The sequence below is a fragment of the Chiloscyllium punctatum genome, chromosome 26 (genome assembly GCF_047496795.1).
Source record: "Chiloscyllium punctatum isolate Juve2018m chromosome 26, sChiPun1.3, whole genome shotgun sequence".
In the NCBI taxonomy this organism is placed as follows: Eukaryota; Metazoa; Chordata; class Chondrichthyes; order Orectolobiformes; family Hemiscylliidae; genus Chiloscyllium; species Chiloscyllium punctatum.
The window spans coordinates 6964148-6982114 of NC_092764.1; the positions used below are offsets into that span (position 1 = coordinate 6964148).

At 44.4% G+C, this 17967-nt stretch overlaps 1 protein-coding gene across 2 annotated transcripts in view; it reads right to left on the reverse strand.

The window, feature by feature from the left end:
- The window catches only part of LOC140496281 (cadherin-5-like), a 55059-nt gene extending 39106 nt beyond the window's left edge, over positions 1 to 15953 (reverse strand). The window contains exons 1-2 of one of the 2 annotated variants that reach the window (XM_072595833.1): positions 15753 to 15953; positions 13835 to 13923 (exon numbers count right to left, since the gene is read on the reverse strand). In XM_072595833.1, coding sequence (XP_072451934.1) covers positions 13835 to 13882 — 48 coding nt within the window. In that variant the 5' untranslated portion in view covers positions 13883 to 13923; positions 15753 to 15953. The remainder of the gene's footprint in view (positions 1 to 13834; positions 13924 to 15752) is intronic. The other variant, XM_072595834.1, reaches the window with a different exon arrangement.
- Positions 15954 to 17967: the final 2014 nt, after the last annotated feature.

Genomic DNA, 17967 nt, shown 5'->3' on the forward strand with positions numbered 1-17967 from the left:
TGGTCAACGTCTTCCTCATCTCTCCAAAGCCTCCACATTCTTCCTGTAATGCGGCGAACAGAATTGAATACAATACTCCAAGTGTGGTCAAACCAAAGTTTTATATGACATCCTGACTCTTGTACTCAGTTTCCTGACCAATATAGGCAAGCGTGCCATACGCCTTCTTTACCAACCTACCTACATGCATGGCCACTTTGAGGCCACGTCTGGAACAAGTGAGACTTGAACCCAGATCTCCTGAACCAGACGTAGGGACATGGCAACAAAAACCGCTTCCTGACTTTGTGGAATGTTAATCTTGTCTTGTCGAGATTCAATTAACTAGAACACTCATCAAGTTTGATTTCAATGATACCCAACTCTTATCTGATTTTGTACCAGGACACTGGGGAAACCTCTCCATATGCTTGGTTTAGTGTCTCATGCAAATCTGTTTTTCAGTCACAAATTAGAGACAGCGCTTCGAGCACAATGAAGAAAGAAAGACAAAACTTGCATTTGTTCAGCAGCTTTTGTGATCCCAGAAACCTATCAAAGTATTTGACAGCCCATGGAGTAATTCAGGTGGAGGAAATGCAATTTGAACAGAGAAGAGATTCCATAAACAGCAATCTGATCGTAAACCAAATATTCTGTTTTCTTATCATATGGGCTAGGGGATAGACATTGCTAGCTGGGCCAGCATTTATTGCCCATCACTAATTGCCCAGAGGGCAGTTAAGAATCAACCACATTGGTGTGGGCCAGACAGGGAGGGATGGCAATGAACTGGAAGGTTTTTAATGACAATTGATAATGGTTACATGATTACCATTAGGCTAGATTTATAAAAATTGATTATTGAAGTCAAGTTTCACTAACTGCCTTGGTGGAATCCAAGCCCATGTCCCCAAAATATTAGTCCCCGTACCCCAGTGTCCACAAAACCAGGGAGAGCTCCACCATTCCTCTTGCAAACATGTCACGGAGACTTTTACTACAACTTGAGAGAACAACAAGGTTTTAGTTGAAAACCAGGACTTCCCAGCCTGTGGGCAGCTAAATCCAGCCCAACACTGCACAGTCAGTCTGTCTGTAAGGACAGGCTTGCTGTATGTAATGGGATGCCAACCATCTCCAACAAGTGCTCCTTATAGTAATATTCAGGAAATTAATCTGATGAAACTTGCATAATTCATCTAGTTGAGTTATGAAGGCAGACCATAAGCTGGGGTCATGTTTGAACCAACACCCTCCACCCCTATCCCTCAGCAGAAAGCCATCTCCTGTGAGTTATTTCCCAAGATGCAGACATACAACAACAAGAGTTTAACACCAGCATCAATCCTGGTCTGTGAGTGCAAGTGGGCATGAGGGTCACAGCTAAAAAAATTCCGTGTTACTCTGGCACTGCAGGTGGAAAGGAAAGATACTCTCTTGCTGTGAGGGCTGCACATGGTCACATGATAGGAAAGACGATGACAGATGATCTGCTGTCTTGCAAGACCAAGAATCTCAAAGCCAGCTGCTTACTTAACAATATCTATTCTACTGGTCTCATCCAAAATAATGGCTGCAATGTTCCACTGTCTACTCTTCTCAGGATTCTGAGACAAATCTGTATATATTTTTTCATCTTTTACCTTTATTTGGGCTCACCTCTTACTCTTAATCTATGTGTATTGTGTTCTGTTATTAATCCTTTTTATGTTCAGTAACTAGTCAACTCACTCTTTCATTAGTTCAAGAAAGCCTGATTCAATTGACTCCTTTTAAATATGAATTTGTTTGGTTGGGGAGAAAGACGTGGAAAAAATGGTGACTGCAGATCCTGGAGATCAGAGTCGAAGAGTGTGGTGCTGGAAAAGCACAGCACGTCAGGCAGCATCCGAGGAGAGTCGATGTTTCAGGCATAAACTCTGGTGAGAAAGACAGTCAAAAGGAAGTGATCTTTTGCAAATTAACACTGTTGTGAGCAACTGAGGGGGAGGTGGTAAATAAAGAAGAGCAGACAACACATCCCTCCTCACCCAGGAGCTTCTCAATTTAGGAATAACTAATCTAGAACTGTAATGATAAGGGAACTTTACTCAGAGATAGAACATAGAACATAGAACAACACAGCACAGAACAGGCCCTTCGGCCCTTGATGTTGCGCCAACCTGTGAACTATTCTCAGCTCGTCCCACTACACTATCCCAAAATCATCCATGTGCTTATCTGAGAATTGTTTAAAGTCTCTCTAATGTGGCTGAGTTGACTACATTAGCAGGTAGGGCATTCCACACCCTTACCACTCTCTGCGTAAAATACCTGCCTCTGACATCTGTCTTAAATCTATCACCCCTCCATTTGACAATAGACAATAGACAAGAGGTGCAGGAGGAGGCCATTCTGCCCTTCGAGTCAGCACCTCCATTCACTATGATCATGGCTGATCATCCTCAATCAGTATCCTGTTCCTGCCATATCTCCATAACCCTTGATTCCACTATCCTTCAGAGCTCTATCCAACTCTTTCTTGAAAGTATCCAGAGACTTGGCCTCCACAGCCTTCTGGGGCAGAACATTCCATACACCCACCACTCTCTGGGTGAAGAAGTTTCTCCTCAACTCTGTTGTAAGTGGCCTCCAGAGTGTCCAATCCTTTAATAATCTTATACGTCTCAATCAGATCCCCTCTCAGCCTTCTAAACTCAAGCGTGTACAAGCCCGGTCGCTCCAATCTTTCAGCGTAAGGTAGTCCCGCCATTCCGGTAATTGACCTCGTAGTTTTTTATAGTTATGCCCCCCTCGTACACGCTGATGCCATCATCCTAGGAAAAAGACTTTCACTGTCTACCCTATCTAATCCTCTGATCATCTTGTATGTCTCTATCAAATCTCCTCTTAGCCTTCTTTCCAATGAGAACAGACCCAAATCTTTCAGCCTTTCCTCATAAGACCTTCCCTCCAGACCAGGCAACAGCCTGGTAAATCTCCTCTGCACCTTTTCCAATGCTTCCACATCCTTCCTGTAATGGGTCGACCAGAATTGTACACAATATCCCAACTGTGGCCGCACTAGTGTTTTGTATAGGTGCAGCATGACATTATGGCTCTGGAACTCCGTCCCTCTACCGATGAAACCTAACACATCGTATGCCTTCTTAACAGCACTATCCACCTGGGTGGCAACTTTCAGAGATCTATGTACATGGACTCTAAGATCCCTCTGCAAATCCACACTACCAAGAATCTTTCCATTGACCCAGTACTCTGCCTTCCTGTTATTCTTCCGAAAGTGCATCACCTCACATTTATCTGCATTGAACTCCATTTGCCACCTCTCAGCCCAATTCTGCAGTTTATCCAAGCTCCCCCTGCAACCTGTAACACTCTTCCAAACTGTCCACTACTCCACCGGCTTTAGTGATTGGCCATAACAGATATCATTAGCACAATATATGCATTTAGATAACATCTTCAAAGAGCAAGGTACTTCGAAGGAGCTTTAGTATAAACGCTTGAGTCACAGAGGAAGCTTATTGGGCACACACTTGTTCAAGCAGGTGACATTTAAAGATTGTATTGAAGGAGGAGGTGGAATGATTTAGAGAGAGAATTCTAGACCTTAGAACTCAGGAAGCTGGAGGCACCTCTGCTACTGGTGGGGCAAACAGAATTGGCAGCACAGGTCGCTCTGCTATAACACGATTGATAAACTTGGGACACTGTTTCTAATGTGCAAACTTTTAAAATGTGTCTTGGCTGCAACACGATTACATCTCCAATACTCTAAGTGCCGTTTCTGAAGCGCAATATTTCTGTAACACGGAGATACACAAAAACACAGCCATCGCGTTATAGAAGAACTACCTGCAGACAGAAAAATGGGACTGCAGAACTGCATGGGGCTAATGGAGATTATCGAGATCGATGGAATGTAAGGCCATCCAGCCAATTAAACACAAGGATGTAAATTTGAAAAAGGGATGATGTTGTATGGAAGCCAAGTTAGACCAGTGAACCAAGGCTTTGTGGGCGAATGGGTTTTGGATGAGATAAAATTTGAAAAATTTGCAGAAGATGGGTATCAGAGTAGAAGAGCATTAGATGTGAACAAGGTTGGAAGGAATGAAAGCAGTAATTATGGATTTAAGCAGTAGATGAACTAAAGCATAAAGAAATAAAATGATGTCCCCTCTTCTCTTTTTCTCCAGTGAAATGGGAGTTGAATAATGGTAGCACCCACTGAGTCGCAATGTGCTGGAATCACAGTCAGTCAATGAACATCTTGGAAGGAACTGGTGTGAAATTTCCTTGCGATTTAAGCCAAGGTGCTAATCTTCCTATTTTCCAACAGGTTAGCAACTTCATCAAACCATTGGCAAATATTTTCTGCAATGTGTGATCACACTTGTTATTCATTCAGTAAATACGATGCCAACCTCCCAGAGATGTGTGCAGTAGAATCATTGCTTATTTTATTCACAGAGCATCATCATAATGTGCTTGTGGTCTAAAGGCCATGTTTTGCCTTCAGTAAAATACCTGAACCAATAAAATGCCCACAATAAATAATATAGAAACTGACAGCCCAGGAGGATCATATCAGTGGTGTCTCTATGAAAGAGTTATCAGTGCAGGCACAGTGATTGTACATATATTAATACACAGGGTTCAATTATGTACAGACAGAACATGTGCCTATTTCATCGTGACAAAATATCTATTTGCTGATTCATTACTCAGGGGAATGCCCTGATCAATCAGAATCAACTCATCTGGTTTAAAATTTAAACAGATTTTGGCATTTAACTGTCAATTAGCATTGATGGGAGCATTCTCCATGGAAATGCTTTACCAATCACAGTTAGCTTGCCATCAACCAACACTCTCCTCTTATGATAAATTTGATTTTTTTCACTTGAATTGGTATTCTTGTGAAATATCCTGATGTGTGCAAGATGAAAAGCTGTTACAAAATGTGTCCTTTTTTTGAGCATTGCTCAACCTCTGTACAACCAAATGCCTATTCGTAGAAATTCTCCTCATCTCTCCTCTAGTTCCTGTGCCGACATTCAATCAGATATTCTTCAGGTTTTTAAAAAATAATTTGATTTTACAGTTAGTGCAGCCTCTCCTTGACTCCTTCCTTTAGTTTTTGCTCCTGACATATTTTTATTGGTTTGTGTTAGCCTAAGTGATGCTCAGAGAACCTTTTGAATGCACAATGTTTGCTACCCAAATGCACAGGGTCAGCAAGCACATGGGAACATCATCACCTCCAAGTCTCTCTCTGGGTCACACACCATCCTGACCCAGATATATGCCAGCTTTTCCTCCATCACCACTTGGTCAAAGCTCTGGAACTTCCTCCATAACTGCACTGTAAGAGCCACGGCCTGTAAGCAGTTCCAGAAGACCCACAGTACCCCCACCCCCTTCAGAGGGCAATTAGGGACAAACCAGGACTGCAGAAATGTTCTGAGGACCTGGGTTCGAATCCCACCATGGCAGGTGATGGAATTTGAATTCAATAAAAATCTTGAATTAAGAGTCTAATGATGACCATGAATCCATTGCTGATTAAGATCTGGTTTACTCATGTCCTTTAGGGAGGGAAACTGCCATCATTATTTGGTCTGGTCTACATGTGACTCCAGACTCACAGCAAGGTGGCTGACTCCTAACTGCCCTCTGGACAATTAGGGATGGGTAATAAATGCTGACCTAGCCAGTGACTCCCACATCCTGTGAATGAATTAAAAAAAAGTAGAAAACACATCCCAGAGAATGAACTGTAATAAAATTAGACTTCCTTCTCTTCCACTGTCTGTAACCTTTGTCGGGACTTTCGTTACCCAGTAACAATGGCCTGGCTAACTTGTGAAACCACTACAGAGGAGGGCATCAGAGGTCAACCAGTTACTTGGAGACTCGAGACACATAAAGAGTAGTCAGAATAACTGTTGTAGATTCATTTCCTACAGAAGAACATTACTGGATCAGTTGAGATTTTGTGATATTCTGCAGTTTTCACAATCGTTGCTTAATTGTAAAGAATGTAAGCATTGTTGAGGCAAACACTGCTGACACATTCCAAAAAGGTGGCATGGTGTCTCAGTGGTTAGCACTGCTGCCTCACAGCACCGTGGACCCAAGTTCAATTCCAGTGCCAGACGACTGTGTGGAGTTTACACATTCTCCTTGTGTCTGCGTGGGTTTCCTCTGGGTGCTCTGGTTTCTTCCCACAATCCAAAGATGTGCAGGTCAGGTGAATTGGCCATGCTAAACTGCCCCATAGTGTTCAGGATTGTGTAGATTAGGTGCACTAGTTGTAGGGTAGGAGAAATTGGTCTGGGTGGATTATTCTTCGGAGGGTCAGTGTGGACTGGCTGGGCCGAAGGGCCTGTTTCCACCCTGTAGGGATTCTATGAAAATATTCAAGAATTCACAATCATTAGGACAGGCACAAGAATACAAACCTCAAAGGGAACAACAATTTACAATCCATGCAAAAAAAAAGGCATGCTGATTGGTTAGAAGCTGGATTCTGATTGGATGAGATGTTGTCATGGCAAATGCCCTGGTGTATTTGCCACAGTGACTGTTTAACCAATCAGCGTTGACTTGCCTTTTTCAAGTTTACACAAACTCTTAGGGGACAGTTGATCACGGGGTTGGGGAGCTGGCTGCAAAAGTGAAACACTGAGTGGAAGAGAAAGTTTAAAAATAAAGAGTAGTTTGAAAAGACAACACAGGAAAAAAATATTTTTGTGTGTCTTCCTTTCAGGCGGAGTGAATGAGACTCCAGGGGCAAGTTGCAAAATGAAACTCCATCAGAAGTGTTGCTCGATATTTAGAAAGAGGAAACTGGAAATGAATCTCAGAACTGAAGTAAACATCTGACAGCCTCTATTGTGTGAGAGCCGAGAAAGAGAGTGAGAGACTGAGGAGGGTGGCATTCACACATGGGCCCAGAGCTATCCATCTCCAGCACACCCCCACCCAGCCGCACACCTTACCTAGCTCTTTCAACAGAAGCGAATCGCTGCTTCAGGGTACAGCAGAACTGCTCTTGCTTTTTTTGACCAAGCCCTAAATCAACAGGCGGTGAGCAGTATACCTGAGCAAGTACCGATCAGGGAAATTGTAGGGCATTAATCACAATGTTTCAAACTACCTTCACAGCAGGTTAGGTCTCACATCTGATTTATTACGGATATTGATTAAGTTTAGTTTTTGTTGAATTTGCCTCATTTTTTCATCCTTATTTCCCTGTCAGCCTCCCACTTTCGAAATATATTTGCTGTTGGTCTCTACCTTTCTATTCCTTCAGTGCCCTTTCGTTCAAAACTACCTGCTGAGGAAACCTCCTGCTGATTACCACGTACTGTCCTCTCTCGGCTGATGAATCAGTCCTCCTCCATGTTGAGCAACACTTAGAGGAAACACTGGGGGTGGAAAGGGCACAACATGTACTCTGGGTGGGAGATTACAATGTCCACCACCAAGAATGGCTTGGAAGCAGCATTACTGATCATACTGGTCGGGTCCTAAAGGCCATAGCTGCTAGACTGGGTCTGCGGCAGGTGGTGAGGGAACAAGCAAAAGGGAAAAACATACTTGACCCTTACCAATCTGCCCATGACAGTATCGGTAAGAGTGACCACCGCACAGTCGTTGTGGAGACAAAGTCTCACCTTCACATTGAGAATAATCTTTATCATGTTGTGTGTCACCTTCACTGTGCTAAATGGGACAGACTTCAAACAGATCTAGCAACTCAAGACTGGGCATCCATGAGGTGCTGTGGGCTGTCAATAGCAGCAGAATTGTACTCCAGCACAATCTGTAACCAAATGGCCCGACATATCCCCCACTCAACCATTACAATCAAGCCAGGGGATCAAGCCTGGTTCAATGGAGGGTGCAGGAGGGCATGTCAGGAGCAGCACAGGCATACCTGAAGATGAGGTGTCAACCTGGTGACAACACCAAACAGGACTACTTGTGTACAAAACAGCAGAAGCAGCAAGTGATGGACAGAACGATGTGATCCGACAACCAAAAGGTCAGATCTAAGCTCTGCAGTCCTGCCACACCCAGTCATGAATGGTGGTGGACAATTAAACAATGCACTGGAGGAGGAGGCTCCACAAGTATCCCCATCCTCAATGATGGAGGAGCCCAACACATCGGCGCTAAAGGTAAGGCTGAAGTATTCACAGCAATCTTCATTGCAGCCAAGTGGATGATCCATCTCAGCCTCCTCCAGTGGTCCAGAGTATTAAAGACACCAGTCTTTAGCCAATTCACTCCACTCCACATGGTATCAAGAAATTGTCGCAGGCACTGGATACTGTGAATGCCATGGGCCATGACAATATTCCAGCAATGGTATTGAACACTTGTGTCCAGAACTTGCCACTCCTCTACCCAAGCTGTTCCAGTAAAGTTACAACCTTGACAGCTACCCAACAATGTGGAAAATTGCCCAGGTATGTCCTGTCCATAAAAAGCAGGACAAATCCAACCCGGCCAATTCCTGCCCCATCAGTCCACTCTCCATCATCAGTAAAGTGATGGAAGGGGTCATCAAGCAGCACCTGCTCAGCAACAACCTGCTCAGTGATGCCCAGTTTGGGTTCCATCAGGGTCACTCAGCTCCTGATCTCATTACAGCCTTGGGTCAAACATGGACAAAGGAGCTGAATTCCAGAGGGGAGGGGAGAGTGACAGCCCTTGATATCAAGGCGGCATTCAATCAAGTGTGACATCAAGGAGCCCTAGCAAAACTAGAATCTAAGGGTCAAAAAGTGTGCTGCTGGAAAAGCACATCCAGTCAGGCAGCATCCAAGAAGAAGGAGAGTTGACGTTTCAAGCATAATCTCTTCATCAGCTTATGATCAAAATGTTTACTGTCCTGCTCCTCGGATGCTGCCTGACTGGCTGTGCTTTTCCAGTGTCACACTCTTTGTCTCTGATCTCCAGTATCTGCAGTCCTCACTTTCTCCTAGAACCTTTGGGAATCAGGAGGCAAACTCTCTGCTGATTGGAGTCATACTTGCACATAGGAAGGTAGTTGTGGTTGTGGGAGGTCAATCATTTCAGCTCCAGGACCTCTCTACAGGATTTCCTCAGGTTAGTGTCCTAGGCCTAACCATCTTCAGTTGCTTCATCAATTACCTTCCCCTAGTCATAAGGTCAGAAGTGAGGGTATTCACTGATGATTGCACAACGTTCAGCATCTTTCATGACTCCTCTGACTGAAACAGTCTGTGTTCAAATGGAACAAGACCTGGATAATACCTAAGTTTGGGCTGTCAAGTGGTATGTAACATTCACGCCACACAAATGCCAGGCTATGACCATCACCAACAAGAGACAATCTAACCAGCACCCCTTGATATTCAATGGTGTTACCATCACTGAATCCCCTACTAGCAACATCCTAGGGGCATCATAGACCAAACTCTCAACTGGACTTACCACATAAACACAGTGGCTACAAGAACAGATCAGAGGTTAGGAATACTGCAGCAAATAACTCACCTCCTGACTCCCCCAAGCCTGTCTACCATCTACAAGGCACAAGTCAGGAGTGTGACGGAATATTCCCCAATTGCTGGGATGGGTACAGCTCCAACAACACTCGAGAAGCTTGACACCATCCAGGACAAAGCAGGCCCGCCTGATTGGCACCACATCCACAAACATCCACTCCCTCCACCACCGACGCTCAGTAGCAGCAGAGTGTACCATCTACAGGGTGCACTTCAGAAATTCACCAAAGATCCTCAGACAGCTCCTTCCAAACCCATAACCACTTTTACCTAGAAGGACAAGGGCAACAGGTACATGAGAACACCATCTCCAAGTTCCCCTTACTTCACCTTCCTGACTTGGAAACATAGTGCCATTCCTTTGGTATTGTTGGATCAAAATTCTGGGCTTTGTGTGTCAGCCTGCAGCACATTGACTGCAGTGGTTCCTTACCTTCCCAACTAGCTACCTGATGTAGGAGCAGCGCTCTGAAAACTTGTGCTTCCACCTAAACCTGTTGGACTTTAACCTGGTGTTGGGTGATTTTTAACTTTGTACACCTCAATCCAGCTCCCTGCATCATTGCTTCCCAAGGGGACAAACTGGAATGGGCAATAAAAGCTGACCAAGTCACCTCCGCCCACATCCCTTGAGTGAATAATAAAAAAATGACAGTGAGCAGTGAGTTATTTCGAGAATGCAATCTAGGGTTTGAGTGGCTGTTCCAGTTTATGAAGTTTGACACTTTTGACAGTCATAATGGTAGCATGAATCACCTATGTAATAAGCCTGAACGACTTACTGTTGATGTAAATTTAACATGTGTTAGTGTGGAGGTTACATTCTCGGAATAATCTACTCCTTTAGCAATTTGATGATACCTTTTTACGTGTCAAAATCTGGAATCATTTAAAGTGACCATGATTGTTGTTAAAACTCAACTGGATCACAAATGTCCTTTTGAGGAAGAAATCTACTGTTTAAGATTTGGCCCCTTACAGTCACATCGAAACTAATCGTAGCGATTGTTTCACTTCATCATAAAGTCAGGCAAGTTAGGTTACTGAATTTGGATGCCACCAAAAAACAATCTTCAGTTTAAATCATGTTTGTTCTTCTATTGTCTTGCTGTATTTATTTGATGCTTACAAACCTAAACACCGGAGTAGGAACCTATTTCAATTTTTCCAATGTTGAGGCAATTGAATGACAATATGTGCCAAGTTTATTTTGGACAGACAGCATTGTAGATTCCTTGTCAGTGTCCATGGTCAGCTAAACTTATCTCCCACAACTCCAGCTGGAAATTAATGTTTGAAGATCTTACGGCCTGCACCAAGTATCAGAGCCGAAACGGTGTCAGATAAGAAAGATGCTGGGGAGGAGAGGAACTGGGAGATGGGGAGACAAGGCGGAAGCAGGATGAGCCTGGGTTATGATTAGACAGCCGAAGCTGTAGGATTGCAAGTCAGGCTGGATTAGACTGAGAAAAAGCATCTCCCCCGACTGCAGAGTAAAGGTTTAATATCCCAATATTTAAATTATAAGCTGCGTGTGTAGTTTTAAAACATTTATTCACAGGGATGTGGGTGTCACTGGCTAGCCCAGCATTTATTATTCATACCCTGAGAAGGTGGGAGTGAGCTGCCTTCTTGAACTGCTGTAGCTCCATGTGCTGTAGGTAGACCTGTAGTGCCAGGGAGGGGATTCCAGGATTATTACCCAGCCACAGTGAAGAATGGCAATCGAGTTTTATATTATGGTGTGCATGTTTGGTCTGGTGGTGGTTTTCCCATGATCTCCTGCCCTTGTTCTTTTCGAGAACAGAGTGTTGGAAAGTGCTTTCAATTATGAATTTCTTCAGTGCACCTTTTAGATGATACACACTGCTGCTCGTGAACATTGGTGGTGGAGGGAGTGGATGTTGAAGTTGGTGGTACAGGTGCTAATTATAAGGGATGTTTTATCTTGGACAGTATTGATCATCGATAGTGTTTTTGGAGCTACACTCATCCAGGCAAGTGGGGAGTATTCCATCACAGCTGAAAATGTGTTGCTGGAAAAGCGCAGCAGGTCAGGCAGCATCCAAGGAACAGGAGAATCAACGTTTCGGGCATACCTGAAGAAGGGCTTATGCCCGAAATGTTGATTCTCCTGTTCCTTGGATGCTGCCTGACCTGCTGCGCTTTTCCAGCAACACATTTTCAGCTCTGATCTCCAGCATCTGCAGTCCTCACTTTCTCCTTGAAGTATTCTATCACACTCCTGACTTGTGCCTTGTAGATGGTGGATAGGCCTTGGGGTGTCAGGAGGCCAGTTACTCACTGCAATATTCTTGTCCTAGAATTTACAGTACTGTTATGGGAGATTATGGGGAGAGATGGACTATTTAGACTGCATGTTAAGTTAATTACTTCCTTTGCATTTATTAGATGTGAGCCTGGTCAAAAAGTGTGGCATTGGAAATGCACAACTGGTCAGGCAGCTTCTGAGGAGCAGGAGAGTCGATGTTTCGAGCATAAGCTCTTCATCAGGACTGAGATGTGGGCATTACTGAGATGTGGGCATTACTGGATAGATCAGGGGAATTCAAAATGAGGCAACAGATACTCAAAATCAGAGTCAAATTGTTTAGGAGGAAATTTAAGGAGGTCTTTCTCACACTGAGTTGTTGAGCAAGTTTGTCGCTTTCTGTCCCTTGAGGCAGCAGGCTGAAGCTTTCAAGACAGAGGTCAGAGGAATGGAAACAGGAAACAGGCCTGATTTTCCGGGCCTGGGCCCTCTGGCCCATCTCCTCCCACTCCCACAAAAGCCCCATGCCCTGGTAACTCTGCCATTGTCTGCCAGCCTTGACCTGTGCTCTGGATTTGACCGGTTCTGTGAGGGGAGACTGTGGCGTGGATGGTGAGAACCTGGTGTCAAAGAGGGGCCGTCTTGAGTGACATTCGCTGTGTAAAGCCTGAACAAGGCTGAGATTTGGCTCCTCCCTGTCCTTCCCTTCAGTCTCAACATCAAGAGAGTGGGGGTTGGTGGTGGTGGGGGGGAGGGGAGGGGGGAAGCACTGCCTTTCAGCGGCTAACATGTACAGTTTGAGGGCCTTAACCAGGGTGGACCACCCTTTGGAATTTGAGGCCTCCCCACCATCCCCTGCTAACCGGGGGAGGGGAAGGGGGGCAACGCTTCTGCCCTGGGGCTCGAACTCATAGCCACTTGAGTGGGAAATGGGACTGTTATTCACTTCACCAGTGACACCTCCCTTTGCAGTCACCTTGAGGGGTATCCTGCTTTAATCAGCAATTTATACTGATCACTCCCTTTGTCTTGAGTTCTGACTTGCTTCCAATGACTCACCTATGGAATCCGCTAAACTTGCTTTTGCAAATCATAATGTGGGGTCACGTAGAAGACAAAGGATCTAGTGCTCTCAGATAATGAACCCATTAATATTCTGAATGCCGAAGCGAATGGGTCAGAGTTCCAGCTGCTGTGCTTCTTTCTGTGACGTGATGCTGTTTAAATACTTGCTTATACAATGTACATGCAGAAGGCTGGAAGAACACAACAAGCCAGGCAGCATCAGGAAGTGGACAAGTCAACGTTGTGGGTATCTATACAATGGACAGTCCTGCTCAGAACATGTCGTGTTCCAATTCTGTTTGGATTTGTCTCTCTCGCTTTTTCAAAGAAGTTCTGCCCTGGACAGACCGATAAGTTCTCACAACACCAAATGAGGCCATTCAGGCAATCACTGCTCCTCTCTTGAGGAGCTCTTCAAATAGCCCCCATTCTTTCCCCATATATTCCAATTTCTCCCCTTTCCAAACATCAACCCAATTCCATTTCCAATGTTAGTGCTGGATTAACAGCACCACTTCAGGCAGTGCATACTCAGAAGCAACATTTTTTTGACTCTTCTCTGGTTTTTTTTGCCTCTATGACAACTTTCAGGGCTACTGGGGAGACGGGTAAAATGAAGAGCTCTCTGACAATACTGGTACAGTTGTAATGGGCTGAATGTCCCCACTGGTCAAGTTGCTTCATTCTGTTCCTAACAGCACTGTGGGCGACCTTACACTTCAAGGATGCCATGGTTCACCATCACTTTCTCCAGGGTGGTAAGGGATGGACAACAAATGCTGGCCTAGCCAGGGACATTCACATCCCAAGAACAAATCACAGAATTGTTACTGAAGCAGGCCATTCAGCCCATCAGCTTGTGCCAGTTCTATTCCCTAGTGCTTTTCCCCATATATTTGCATGCCATTTGTTTTCATACAATCAGCCAATACACAATTGTCCTGCTCCTTGGATGCTGCCTGACCTGCTGCACTTTTCCAGCAACACATTTTTCAGCTCTGATCTCCAGCATCTGCAGTCCTCACTTTCAACCAGCCAATACCCTCTGGAATGCTGAAATAAATAAATAAAGATACTTTGAGAAATTCCAATTAACTCGAAGATTACTTTGGAATCTGGTCTCATTACTCTCTTTCTGGACCACAACGATTGACAGACTGAAAAAAAAGTTCACCCCTTTCTTGAGGTGGCATGGTAGTTCAGTGGTTAGTACTGTTACCCCACAGCGCTAGGGACCCACCCTTGGGCAATTGTGTGGAGTTTGCACATTCTCCCCATGTGTCTGTGTGGGTTTCCTCCGGGTGCTCTGCTTTCCTCCCGCAGTCCAAGCCTATGCAGGTTAGGGTGGATTGGCCATGGTAAATTACCCATAATGTCAAAGGATGTGCAGGCTAGGTGGATTAACCATCGGTCATACATGGTCACAGGAGTAGGGCATATGGGGATGGATGGGATTCTCTTCAGATTGTTGGTATGGACTCGATGGGCCGAATGGGAGAAGTTGACATCTGTTGGAGATTCCTGATGAAGAGCTCATGCCCAAAATTTCGACTCTCCTGCTCCTCGGATGCGGCCTGACTGGCTGTGCCTTTCCAGCAACACACTCGATGGGCCGAATGGCCTGCTTCCGCACTGTAGGGATTCTATGTGTGCTTCTTTGGCAAAATGTTCTTGAACTACACATTGGGTATTCTGCGAGAGGATGTTTCAATTCTGTTTGTTATAATCAGATGACCCCCTTGGTTATCAGACTTTGCTATTTGAAGGTTTTACTTGCATCTGATTGGATCCGATTTGACATGGGAAAAACAGGCAGGATAATACCACATGCAATACTGTAGTAATTTTAACAAACTAACCTGCCCGACGGTGCATCCTCTAGAGTCAGGCAAGTGACTTCCTTTCTTAGCATCATAGAATCCAACAGTGTGAAATCAGGCCATTCAGCCCATCAAGTCCGCACTGACCTTCTGATGAGTATCCCACTCGGATTCCCCCCTCCCCCAACCATCCCTGTTAACCAACATTTTCCATGGCTTATCCACCTAGCATACACATCTCTGGACATGATAGGTAATTCAGCATGACCAAGCCATTCTAAACTGCACATCATTGGACTGTGGGAGAAAACTGGAGCATCTGGAGGAAGTGCACGCACACATGGGGAGAACGTGTAAACTTCGCACAGACTGTTGCTCAAGGCTAAAATTGAACCTGGGTCTCTGGTGCTATGAGGCAGCAGTGCTAACCACTGAGCCACCACGCCAACTCTGTGGTGAGCATGGCTTTTAGTACCTACATTAATGGTTTGATTACAATCAGTCCATTTCTCAGAACAACACGGGGTTAGATACAGAGTAAATCTCCCTTGAAACTGTCCTTATCAAACACTCCCAGAACAATGACAGCAGGGGGTTGGATAGAGAGTAAAGCTTCTGCTATACTGTCCCGATCAAAAAGCTCCTAGGGCAGGGACAGCACAGGGTTAGGTACAGCTTAAAGCTCTCTCGACACTGTTCCCATCAAATGTTCCCAGGACTGGGATGACATGAGTGTTAGGTACAGAGTGAAGCTTCCTCTAAACTGTCCTCATCAAACAGTTCCAGAACAGGGACAGCACAGACTTAGATACAGAATAAAGCTTGTCTACACTGTTCCCATCAAATATTCCCAGGACAGAGACAGTACGGGGTTAGATACAGAGTAAACCTCCCTCTACACTGTCCCAGGTCAGGTACCATATTATTTAAAGCTGGTACATTGTTGAATCACGATAGTGGGAACGCTTGAACTCAATGCCGCCCCACCCTAACCCACTAATAATTCCAATTGTTGATGACTGCACTGTCCCTCCAGTTACTTACTGAATCAAATCCACTTACCTCTCTTCAAATCACTTCAGTCCCTTGCTGTCCTGTTTACATCCAAAAATAAGGAATATTGAGAGGAACAAATATCTAGTGCAGATTACAGCACTAGTTTCCAGAGTTGACTTGTGTGGTTGCGGTGCTGAGTGTGTTGCCTCAGCTTTCCAGAGCTGTTTGTTCCTCTGTTCCTGCTCCTGGGACCTAGCCTGTTTGGCATTCAGTCATTTCCTGACATTGTCCAACACGTTTGTGATATCAGGGCTGAGGGCTGAGTGTGTCGGAAACCAGATAAATTGAACGTAATTATCCCAAAGTAGCCACTTGCTTTTCAGAGACATAAATGGTGATTTAAATAATTGTGTTGTATGACACATTTCGGGAGTTGCCTGCAACATGAACTGGTCACACTGTGGGTGTACTAAAGCCAATTCAAATAAATGATCATTCTCATCTGTTTTCCCCATATGTTTTCAGTTTCTCTTTTATACAGAAAAAGAACTCACAAAAGGGGACTAAGTCGGAGCAGAGTTAATCTCAAAGAAAGTGCACTCTTCACCCTCACCAGTTGGTTCCCTTTGACCTGAAGCTGTGTCCCTAAACTTGAACCAGTAACTGTCCCCAAGTGAATCCCTGATATCACCTGCACTCCCATTTGAAGCAAAATGATTCAGAATGGAAACAGAGATAGGAAGAGCTCTTTAGTGAATTTTTAAAAAAAAGCCTGTTGTTGAGGACATTATCTGGTTAAAAAAACGTTGAATAATATTGACATAAGAATGAGCAAAAGGGTAATCTGGAAATGGAATATTGACCGAATGAGCACAGGCCTTCTTTGATAAATCAAACCCATCTTGCAGTCAAATCCCTCAATTTCACCCTGTTCCAAAAACATGTGCAATTGTCTCTTGAACCCTGGTTCAATGACCCTTGCTGATAACATACAACTTCATTATCCTTTGATATCTTCCATCTTGACTTCCCTTCTTACTTCTAACTTCCTCATTGTATTTTTAATCATGTCCTAGACAGTTCAGTGCACCACTACACTCAGCAGTTTGTCCCCACTGAATGTTTCATTCATTTTATACTTGGAGATACTCTTCTTGACCCATTTATAGTCCATCTCTCTGTTGTATTTGGGAAACTGCTGATATATCTTCCTCTTGCACTGTAATATTGTGTGGTGGTGCAGATGCTCTCAAGGTGCTACTAAATATTGAGTTCCAGACTGATGAACTGCAATGAAGGAACAGCAAATACAAGGAGCTCAGTTCTGACTTAGAGGAAAGCAAAATGCTGGAAATCTGAACCAGGAACACAGAGAATGCTAGAAAAACTCAGCAGGGCTGGTAGCATCTGTACAGAGAGAAACTGAGTTAATGTTTTGGGTCTGATATGACTCTTGTTCAGAATGGTTCTGAAATTCTGAGTTCTGATAACGAATCATAGCCTTAACTCTGCTTTCTTTCTCCACAGATGCTCTTGGACCTGCTGAGTTCCTCCAACATTCTCTGCATATGCTTGAACCTGATGTAGAGATTCAGAGAAACAGCTTCAATATTGAGACACCAACAGCCTAGAGATTGTTCAGGCTGGATTCTCAATGTGCTCCAGCTGCAGTAGCGCAAGATAAAGCAGGAAGCTTGGAGATGGAGCTGTTCTCAAGAGATTGTTGACTATGTCTTTGTAGCTGATGGAATGTATGGGTTCTTGCTGTTCAAGAATTCTTTGTCAAATAAACATGAACTCCCACCTTCACCTGCTGTAGTGAAGGTTGGAGTGTTTGTTTAAGATGATGGACTTCAACAATGTGACACAGCTGCTATTAAAAATACAGGGTGGACAATGGGACTGAGCATCTTTTGACGAACCAGTGCTACATCCACACTGGTTCAGCTGAAAGGAATCTGAGATTGTGAATTGACAATAATTTCCAAAGCAGCATACATCAGTTGCAACTGATGTCCATGTCCCCTGGGGTATCTTGCATAATCAGGAGTTCATATCTGCTCAGGTCCTGAAACAGACAGCTGGAGAGAGAGGATGTCAGTGTGAACTTCAATGGGAGTTTAACAAAAATACAGAGATCATTGCATTCAACTGAAAGAAAGGAAATTTAACTGCACCCCTCAAGGGCTTGTTGGAGAGACCATGTTGAGCCAAACAGAATGAGAAGGTCCCAAGTGTGACCTCTTTACTGTCCCCTGGGCTAGAAAGTGATCGTCCAGCC